Source organism: Mastomys coucha, unplaced genomic scaffold, assembly GCF_008632895.1.
Source record: "Mastomys coucha isolate ucsf_1 unplaced genomic scaffold, UCSF_Mcou_1 pScaffold22, whole genome shotgun sequence".
NCBI lineage: Eukaryota > Metazoa > Chordata > Mammalia > Rodentia > Muridae > Mastomys > Mastomys coucha.
In genome coordinates, this window is record NW_022196905.1 from 27,056,205 (window position 1) to 27,067,284 (window position 11,080).

At 44.2% G+C, this 11,080-nt stretch overlaps 1 protein-coding gene across 3 annotated transcripts in view; it reads right to left on the bottom strand.

Moving 5' to 3' along the window:
* Positions 1 to 6,929, bottom strand: part of Eif4enif1 (eukaryotic translation initiation factor 4E nuclear import factor 1) — a 46,258-nt gene extending 39,329 nt beyond the window's left edge. The window contains exons 1-2 of one of the 3 annotated variants that reach the window (XM_031340672.1): positions 6,539 to 6,750; positions 5,596 to 5,719 (exon numbers count right to left, since the gene is read on the bottom strand). In XM_031340672.1, the coding sequence (XP_031196532.1) occupies positions 5,596 to 5,691 (96 nt within the window). In that variant the 5' untranslated portion in view covers positions 5,692 to 5,719; positions 6,539 to 6,750. Of the gene's footprint in view, positions 1 to 5,595; positions 5,720 to 6,343; positions 6,474 to 6,538; positions 6,751 to 6,782 lie in introns of those variants that run through there. The other 2 variants (XM_031340670.1, XM_031340671.1) reach the window with 2 other exon arrangements.
* Positions 6,930 to 11,080: the final 4,151 nt, after the last annotated feature.

Genomic DNA, 11,080 nt, shown 5'->3' on the forward strand with positions numbered 1-11,080 from the left:
CCCCCCCACCGGATCCATCTAAAAATCAGAATATGGCTATACCCAGAATGGGGATGGAGCTCAATTCTATGAGCTCGCTGGCCGGTCAGGCTTGCCAAAACATGAGCTTCTGATTCAGTGAGGGGCTGTGTGTAGGACAATAAAGCAGACAGCATATACATAAATGGGTGTCACTACCTACACACTCACACAGGTTCAACATACACATCCAACACACACACAAAGGCAACAATGGGGTAAAAAACATCTGTGGCAGGCAATCAGGCCAGTGTCACTGATGAATCTAGCTAGCTTCTAAAGGGATGCCAGAAATAATTTTGTAGATGATTAGCACCACACCAAGCCATACCCACTCTAACCTAACAGTAGCTGACCGAACAGAGACTTTTCTAGTGGAGAATGCATAGGAAACTGTGAAAATGCTGCTAGGAAAACAACAACACCATCACCCCAGTTTTCTTTTATTTAAATTCCCCCCATCCCCCCATGCACCTGGTAAATGCAGTAAAAATAAACTTTGCCTTTTAAATCGTCAATATAACTGTTAAAAAAAATGTAGAACTACAAAACAGTAAGCGGGTCCAAGGAAACCCCAAACATTAAAGTTATTTTTAGGGCATCTGCTTCCGAGTTAGACTAGAGATGGACAGTACAGCTTAGGGGAAGAGGGCACACCTAGAAGCATTAGGCCATACAAATACAGCCAGACAAAAACAGCAAAAGAAGGCCATTACTTACTGCTATTTAGAAAGCAGTTGCCTTGATTCTAAAGCTGATATTAAAACGAGACTCATCTTTGAGTAGGCCTGTTTAATACATCATAGAGTTCTTAGCAGAAATATGTACCAGATGCTGGACCTGTACTTTCCCATTTATTCACCATAAAAGCTCCTAGAGGATCAGCAGTAGTATCCTTTACATTAGAGAAGTGACCTGGATGTATGCCTTCTATCCCAGCATGGAATGGCAGAGATTTGAGGTCAGCCTGGTTTATGGAACACATTCTAGGACAGCCAGGGCCACACAGAGGAACTCTGTCTGAGTAGGGGGTGCGGGGGGGGGGGGGGGGGGGGGGGGGGCGCAAGCAAGAATGAGCGCTAGCTAGGTTTAAGATCATACAGGTTAATGGTAAAGTAGTAATCCAGTTCATAAGTGGCTCACAATTCTTAGCCTCTCTCCTCCCTTCTCTTATCCAAAGCCTGCAAGGGCATTATCCCTTTCTGAAGCTGTGCCACTAATTACCAGACTTGCTCCTGTTTAGCTGGACCACTGGGAACCCTCAGCAAACTCCCAAATCCTTGGGCAGGTTGCCCGTAAGCCTAGCATCCTATTTTAGCAACCTTTCTTGAATTAAAGGTCCCTCCTAAAAACTTCTGTATGCAATGACTGGCTTCTTATCTAGCTAAAGTTCCTATCATGATGGGCAAGTAGAAACACTCATGGGGGTCAAAGAATCTGAGTCCTAACTTTTCAAGGTGAGCTAGAAAGATAGGAAATGTCAGAACCCAGCACCTATGGTCTTGCCAGCCAGCTAAGAACTTCCAGTTACCTACATACTGGGCAGCTGATATATTAAGAAGGGATAATGATTTTTCACATCCTAACTATGCCTTCCTCAAAACAGACATTCTTGCTTTTATGCTAAATACATCACTAAAGTGTCACCTGGCACTCAACTCAGTTTATGGACAGTACATATAAAATTGTCAAAGATGGATTTTTGTATAGTAAAATGTATTAAATCTTACTGTTTCACCCCTCACCCCTACCTCCCACCCCCTGCCAAGACAGGGTCTCATTATGGCTGTCCTGGAACTCACTCTGCAAACCAGGCTGTCCTCAAACTCACAGACACCTGTCCACTCTGTCTCTGAAAGCTCTGATTAAAATCATGTGTTTCTGTGCTCAGCTGCAAAACACAGCTTTTGTTCTTGGGATCACAGCTTAGCAAAACAGATTGGAGATTAAATATTAATGACTTAAGACCCTCAGGATGACAGGAGCACATGATCAACCCATTTAACTTATACTATCCTGTCACAGAGGCTTAAGTGGTGGCATGAAGACATCATGTGACTTTAACTTGAGTTCCAAAGATATACTTGGAAGCAAAGCAGAGGCCACCTTGTACCTCAGGGTACAGCTATCTATCTCAGTTATCTGACAATACCATTTGCCAGTCTTCCACAAGACTGAGGCCTTACTACTCAAAGTATGGGTCATCTGACCAATATCACAGGCATAAAACAAAACAAACAAACAAACAAAAACAACCTTCAGGTCCACCCATCAGGTATCTTTTAGAACTCATGCTTTTCTGATACCTGTAGACCTCTAGAATGTAATTCCTGGACACATTAATATATAAGTGGTAAGAAGTGAGACTAAAGAAAAAAGTGTTTGCCCTAGAAAGCACCCCAAGAGAAACAAAACAAAGTAAGACTTTTCACATTATCATCCCTAAACTAAGGAGTCAAAGGTAGGGTACCTTCTCACCTGACTAATGTATTGTTCTGATCTTCTAAGTCAACCTCTTGTACTTATAAAGACTTCTGCAGAACACACTTCTATAAAAAAAAAAAAAAATCACTGATAGCTGGGCAGTGGTGACACACCCCTTTAATCCCAGGACTCAGGAGGCAGAGGTCGGAGAACCACTGTGAGTTCCAGGCCAGCCTAGTCTACAACAACACACAAAAAAAAAAAAACCCACAAACAAAAATACCCCAACAAACAAACAACACTGATGACAGAAGTTCCCCTACTACTCCTAGACTTTCTGGCCCATAAATATAAACTTGAAGTAGAAGATAAATTACTAAATGTTGTACTTATTTCAGTAATTTGATCTCCACATCTAAAAAGGAATAGAATGCCTCAAACGTTACTGTAGTTGTAGAACTAATACGCAGTGCTGACAACACAGAATCATTTCAAGTTTTCTTCAAAGGGAGACAGGATGCTCTCAAAGAAATAACTAGACTGTTGAGAATTCTACATTAACAATGAAATAACTAGATTGTTGAGAATTCTACCTTAACATTGCCCGAACACTACCCTAACATTACTACTCGAGAAATCTACTTCAAGGAGAAGCAATCCTATTTCCATGTGAAAAAAATCTAAACTTGATCATCAATGGGAGGAGAGGCCCTTGGTCCTGTGAAGGTTCTATCCCTCAGTGTAGGGGAAAGCCAGGGCCAAGAAGCAGGAGAGGGTGGGTTGTTGAGCAGGGGGAGGGGAAAGGGAACAGAGTTCTTTTTTATTTTATTTTTTCTTTTTTTTGGAGGGGAAACCGGGAAAGGAGATATCATATTACATGTAAATAAGTAAAATATCTAATAAAAAAAACCCTAAACTCCTCAATAAATAAGTTTAAAATTTTTTTTCCGCCGGGCGATGGTGGTGCACACCTTTAATCCCAGCACTTGGGAGGCAGAGGCAGGTGGATTTCTGAGTTGGAGGCCAGCCTGGTCTACAGAGTGAGTTCCAGGACAGCCAGGGCTACACAAAGAAACTCTGTCTCGAAAAACCAATAAATTAATAAATAATTTTTTTTTCCTTTTTTCCTTTTGGTTTTTTGAGTGTTGGGAGTAAAGGCATGTACCACAACCATTAGTTTTTTTGTTTGTTTGTTTTGTTTTGTTTTTGAGGCAGGGTTTCTCTGTGTAGCTCTGGCTGTCCCGGAACTCACCTTGTAGATCAGGTTGGCCGAGCGAGAACTCAGGGATCTGCTTGCCTGCCTCTGCCGTCCAAATGCTGGGATTAAAATCATGTGCTACTGTACCTGGCTTCTTCTTATTCAAGACAGGGCTGCTGCTAGTACGCTAAGCTGACTGTGAAGTCATGGAAATCCTCCTACCTCATCTTCTCAGATGCTAGAATTACTAGTACACACTACTATCTCAGCTAAAAATGCTTTTCTTTTCTTTTTTTGATTTTTGAGACAGGGTTTCTCTGTGTAGCCCTGGCTGTCCTGGAATTCACTCTGGAGACCAGGCTGGCCTCGAACTCAGAAACCCACCAGTCCCTACCTCCAAAGTGCTGGAATTAAAGGCGCGCGCCACCACAGCCTGGCCCAAGTGCTTTACAAGTGTAAAACTTTACTCTGTAGGTTAGAATACAGGAAGATTAAGAGTTCAAGGCAAGCTTTACCTCAGGTTTAAGGTCAGCGTGGGCTACATGAGACTCTTTCAAAAAACGCCAAACAAGAGCTAGGAAATTTGAAATCAAGTAAGTTGAAAGTAGTTCAAAGCCATTCCTTTCAACTGATACATTCGGAATTCACCTGTCAACGTTTTAGGCAATGAGTTTAAGTTGTGGAGTCCTTTTCAAGCATAAGAGCATCTACATTTGGAAGGGAAAGCCTGAATACATAGTTCAAAAGCTTTCTGACCAATGTTCGTCTTAGCAATAAGCAGGCAGAGGCAGATGGATTTCTGTGGGGTTAAAGGCAGCCTGATTGACATTAGCGAATTCCAAAACAGCTACAGTTATGCAGAAAGACCCTGACAACTAACATCCTATGACAACAGAACACACCATGATAGGAAAGCACTGAATCAAGAACTCATGTTATATTTAAAAATTCCCATCAAGGCATACTTATTTATGCATTTATTTAACCATTCATTCTCTCTTTAATTCTGAAAATGGCTACCTGACACCATCTGACACTTTATACCAACTAGGCAGTACAAAAACAAGGCCTAGCTTTAGTAAGTGTCCTAGGAGGCCAGGGACAATAGGCCATGCTGAAGTTCATGACAGTGTTCATACTGAGGAAATATAGACATGGGCTCAACTAAAGCATAATCCCTGTCGCCAGCAGTTTCAAGACTTTCCCCTTTAGGAGCATTTTATATACTCTAGCCCAAGACACTTTAGAAAGCTAGAACTAATTTACAGTTCACTGCAACCTGTTAATGTGTTGAGAAACACTCAGCAGCCAGTATGACACAGATGCAGGATCTTACTACCTAGAAAACCTTGCTGTGGTTTCTAGTCAGAGACAGTAAGACAACCAGTTTAAAAGCTTAAAAGTTTAAAAGCTGCTATGCACACCTTGAAATTCACACCCAGAGGCTGAAGCAAGAGGGTACCACAAAAAAACATATCTCCAAAACTATAATAAGACAGTAACTACTATGTAATCTTCAGCAATGAAGTATGACTAAATTCTTGCTTTTGTGAGCTTATATCCAATTTATAAAAAGAAAAAAAAAGATTAAAAATCCACTTACTCCAGCCAAACTCCTAAGGAATTGGAGTTCTAAGAAAACATCCATACAAAAGACACTGATTCTGTGAGACATCCCAGAGCTGGAATCCTCACCTGAACCCTGCCACCTAATCACCCAACTGCTAAAGAACATCTGGGTACAAACATTTATCTACAAACTTCATACAGGGTCTGAGACCATAGCCTTTCACCTAAAACCTACAGTTTAAAACCAGTAGTCACACTTAAAAATGACCAAACACGGATGCTTTACAAGATTTATTTAGTCCCCAATGAGTCAGAGCAAAACTACCACTTTAAATAATTGCAATGAAACAGCTACATATTATTACTTCATTTGAAACAAAGCTTACTTTCGTATAGCGATGGGGGGATTTGGAGGTGGGCAATTTCTTCAGGTCAAGGAAAGAGTCTCCATTTTCTGTTTCATCCACACTTCTCTTCTCCATGGCTTCTTGGTGTACAATTTTTTTGCACCTGGAAGATAAAATTAAGCACAATACTGTCAAACAGAACAATAGATATTCTCAAGCCTTAGCTGCTTATGAAACTGGAACTTTGAGGGGGGAAAAATCTAGATAGTTTTGTAAAGAAAACCATCGCAAAACTACGGTATGAACCAGAACTAAATTGGAAAGAGAACCACCTGAAGTAGAGTATCCATAGCAAAGGAAAGCAGAAGTGGAAAGGGCCCAACTCAGGGTACAACCTTTAATTATCTTTAATACAAAGGGAAAACAAAATAGTCGCTGCCACCCACGAGAATCGACCTGGCGGCGGCGGTGGTGAAGTTTCCCGGAGTAGAGGTAGGACTGGTTGGGCTGCCGATCCGGGAAGTCGGGCTGCTGGAAAGTGCCTGTCACTTGTCAATGGATGGCACCAGCTGCCCCTTATTACCCCAGTGTAAGGGTCTGGGGAACCGGCCCGAGCGCACCTCTCTCAGCCGGCCACACCTGTGGCCATGTGAGGGGCGTCCACGGCGAGGGAGGGCCAGTGCGGGCCTCCTCTGGGAAACTCCGCTCCTCAAACGAACCCCCGGCCCCTCACCCAGGCCCCGGGCTAGAGGCTCTCCTCCGGAAGAAGGGCAGGGACCGTACTCACGGAGGTAGGCGGGCCGCAGCGAGCAGGAACCAAGTCCACAGGTCGGCCGCCTAGAGCCGGCGCAGGCCCGCCTGCTGCCCGCCGGCCGCCCGCGCGCCTCGCGCCTCCGCCGCCCCCCGCGCGCGCCCTGCCGCCCGCGCTCCCCGGGCAGCGCGCCGTCCTCGCACGCAGGCCGGGGCCCCGCGCTTGCCGTACCCTTGCTCGGAGCGCCCGCCGCCGGGCGGCCCCGCGCCTCGGCCGCCGCGTCCCCCCGCGCCCGCTCCAGGCCCGGCGTCGCTGCCCGCGGCCTGCGCTTGCGCCCCCCCCACCCGCTCAGGCTGGCTCCCCTCAGCCGCCGTAACCGCGGCCCGGCCCTCCGGCGCAGCTCTCCGCCCCCTCCCCCTAATAACCCCCGTCGCGCACCGCGGGGCCCAGGCACCGCCCTCGCAATGAGCAAGACCTGGGGTGTTCACGGCGGTGCCTGGCGGAAAAGCCGGGCTGGGCGGCGCTGTCGGCTGCGCTGGGTTCTGCGTGGGCCGGATGGCGAGGGCACAATAGCCAGACGGGCAAGACGGCTACGGGAAGGCGGTCGCGACGGGAGCCGTGAGAGCCGGCGCCCGGGCTCACAGGCGGCCGCTGTGGACAACTCAAGGAAGGGCTCTGCATTCCCACGCGTCGTGGGGGCGGAGCCAGCAGCTCGCTGTCCCGGACCCGCGCCACGCCGGCGCGAGCGGGGTGGTCTGGGTGGGTCTGTGTTGTCCAGTTGCTAGCGGTCACCAAGCTGGGCCACGCCTGGGACTTTTGCAGCCGGGGTCAGTTAGGAGAACATTGTCGTGATCTGTTTGTTTGCTGTTGGTGTGATCTAGGGTAAAGTTCTGAGCGGCCCGATTTTTTGCGCTTTTTTTTTGTCCGCTGAAACTGTCCCTGAAGTTACTATGAAGAGCATTAGTCATAAGAGATGGTGAATTAATAAGCAAGTTTGTCACAATTGTTTGTGATCCACGTGAAGGAAATCGACTAATTAGAGTATCTTTCAGTGAATAACCTGAATTTTGCCTTACTCTGCACGAGAAGGGAAGAGTTAAGTATCTGAGGAAAATGAGAAAGCTTGGCCGGTGTTGAGCGTTTAGCCTTTGCCCTAGTGCTGAAACTCAAGTTGATGGAGGATACAGATAACGCATATAAGTGAATAATCCAAGAACTGCCGCTCTGGGGAAATCTCTTGTGAACAGGTCTGTAGGAGTATACCAAGCTATTTCTGCACGGTAGGACGGCCCTGAACTGTTATCTTTTTGTCATGGGAGGAGACAGTTTTTTGTTTTGTTTCTTCTAAAGACCAGTGAGGCTGAACATGAAGGCCTAAACCCGTAATCTTAATTTTTCGGATCTTGAGACAACGAGTTGAAAGCCAGCGGGAGCAGTATGGTATTTGAACATCGTTTCTTTTACTTGGGAAAACTTTCCTTTCTTTCTATGAGTTTTGGCAACAAAAGTAATTGTCTCCCCGTTTGTAATGATTAATAAAGTCTTTTTCACAAACTATCTTTTGTAACAGGGTTTCACAGGGAGCCGGGCTGGCTTCCCTAGTGCTGGAATTAAAAGCATGTGCCTACAGAATGCAGACAACAGACATAGAAACATTTGCACTTAGCCCTGATTCTCCATTGTCCTATAGGCTGTGTAGAGTTAGGAAATGTATTTATCTTAGTTTAGTTTGGGAGATGGAGATAGCAGTACTGAAGATTAAATTTAGCAGTGTGGGGGGGCTTGTATAATATGTATAAAGTTTCTTGAAAATGTTTAATATTTCCTATGCAAAGACACATTGAAGGGAATCAACACTGGTTGCTTTTATTTTCTTAAAAGCCATGTTTTCTTCTAGGCTGGAGGTGTAGATCAAGGATAAGATTGCTTTCTTGATCCTTAGCACCATAGACAGAACAAAAGAAACAGATTTTCTTTGTGATCTAGATTTTTAAAGCTGAGAGAAATAGGACTAATTCTCTTATTATGGAGTACAGAAGGTACCCATTCCCAGGTGCTGAGTTAGAGACCCAGAGCCAGGACTCTACCTAAGTCATACATTAGTGGGAGTCAACCCAGCTAATCAGTGCTAACCAAGTACTCTTGAAAACTGAGGGAGTGATATTTCTAGCCCAGGAAATTATTCTCTTGAAACTATCACAGGTCACTTAATGAAATCTGAGTATATTTAACAACCCTAGACATCAGTCTCATCTGTCAGAAAGAGATCAACGTTCCACTCTTCTGTCTTGTAGAAAAATTAGAGGTAACATTAAAATGAACTTGGCCTGGACATAGTAACACCAAGCCTGGACACAAGCATATCTGAGCTCCAGGATAACATGATCTACACCATGAGTTCTAGGCCAGCCAGGGCTACATAGTGAGATCCTGTATCAAAAAAAATGAAAGACAGGGCAGGTAGAAATGGCCCAAGAGAGCACAGGCTGCTCTTGCTGAGGATCCAGGTTTGATTCTAAGCACCTACATGATTCCACATGTAACAACTCCAGTTTCTGGAGAAATACCTTGTGGCCTTGGAAGACACTAGGCATGCATGTAGCGGGCTACCTCCATTCAGGTAAATCACTAATGCACATAAATCTTTAAAAATTAAAAATAAAAAGTAAAAAACAGGGACTGAAAATATAGCTCAGGGGTAGAGTATAAGCTTAGTATGTCCTCAGCTCCCTAACCACTAAAAAACAAAACGAAACAAGTCATAACCCAAACCAGAGGGTTAAGCCAGTATTTTGCTCAAAGATTCATAAATTGGGTAGGTGGCAACAGCTGTTCTTTGATTCATTCATTACATTAAGGGCCAGGAACTAAGACCCCTTAAAGGATCCCTTATGTACATACTTGGGAATGGGAGGCTCTGTCAGCTGTGGCTATGGAGCTTTGGAACACACTTTTTTTTTTTTTTTTAATCTTGTATGTTTGCATGTCTTGAATTTGTATGTACATGCCTGGTGCCCTCAGAGGTCAGAAGGTGACTCATCTGGAACTGGAGTTACTGATGGAGTCAACATGTGTGTGCTGGGAACTACTCATGAGTCCTCTGCAAGAACAGTGTAACGGCTGAGCCATCTCTCCCACCCAGACATGGCGTCTTTATTGTGTATATGCACCACATGTGTGCCTGGTGCCCTCAGAGGTTGGAGGAAGGTTGCAGCTCCCCTAGAACTGGAATTACAGATGGGCTTTGAGCTACCATGTGGGTACTGGGAAACTGAACTTGGGTCCTCTGGAAGAACAAGTGTTCTTAACTGCTGAGCCATTTCTTCACTGTTACAGGATATTTGATCACACAGTGAGCCTTGAGATTGGGTTGTTTACTAGGAAAAAAAATGTTTTTAGCTGTGGTGTGGTTCAGCCTTAGCACACATCTTTAATCCAGGAGCTTTCTGCTTGAATATTATAAATAGGATTAAATAAAATCAATTATAGGTCAAGAAGTGGAGCAAGCAACCAGTTGACAGGAAGTGAACATAGAATTATTAAGAAAAAAAAATAGAGTAAGAGATAGTCAGGAAGCCACGAGATGCATAGGAGGTAGAAGGGAGGAACATTGAGTTTGAAGGATTTTTTTTTTTTTGAGATGGTGTGAGAGGGGATTCCTGGTAGGAAGTATGCTGAGGAGGAAGGTCAGCAGGGTGCTTTCTCTGCCTCTCTAGCCGGGGTTTACCCCAGAACCCCAAGTCTTCATTGGTAAATCAAATGATGGAGATTTTGTTAAAAAGAACCAACACTCCACCTCCCTCTACATAGCTTCTACACCTCTTAATATGGCCTGAGCTTTAGATTTTAAGTATGAATGTGCAAATAGTTGCTGTGTGGTTTCTTGGTTTTTTTCCCATGCTGAGAATTTAACCCAATATGTTAGAAGTTGCACATATATGATATCAGTGCTTAAGAAACTTGCTATCGGCTTGCTATCGGGCTGGCGAGATGGCTCAGCGGGTAAGAGCACCGACTGCTCTTCCGAAGGTTGCGAGTTCAAATCCCAGCTCACAACCACCCGATCATGAGATCTGATGCCCTCTTCAGATGTGTCTAAAGACAGCTACAGTGTACTTATATATAATAAATAAATCTAAAAAGAAAAAAAAAAGAAACTTGCTATCATTATCTCGAAAAAACAAAACAAAAAAAAAATTGCTATCAGGCTGCAGAGATGCTCAGCAGTTAAGAGCACTGACTACTCTTACTAACGTCCTAAGTTCAATTCCCAGCAACCACATAGTGCCTCACAACCATCTGTAATGGGATCCAATACCCTCTTCTGGTGTGTCTGAAGACAGCTACAGTGTACTCATATACGTGAAATAAAAAAAAAAAAAAACCTTAAAAAAGGAAACTTGCCTTGAAAATACCAAGAAAACAAAAAAACAAAAAAAACAAAAAACTTGCTATCGGGGTTGATAGAACTAATTTCCTGAGCCCTCTTGTCTATTCTAGTTTGGGCCTGCTCTCTATTGGGGGCTTCTCTAATGGACTATAGAATTATGGCTTCTCTTTTCATTTTTTTTTTAAAGAATTATTTTATGGTCGTGCAGTGGTGGCACAACACCTTTAATCCCAGCACTTGGGAGGCAGAAACAGCCTGTTCTACAGAGTGAGTTCCAGGACAGCCAGGGCTACACAGAGAAACTCTGTCCAAAAAAAGAAAAGAATTATTTTATGTATGAGTACATTGTAGCTGTGTTCAGACACATCAGAGGAGGTATCAGA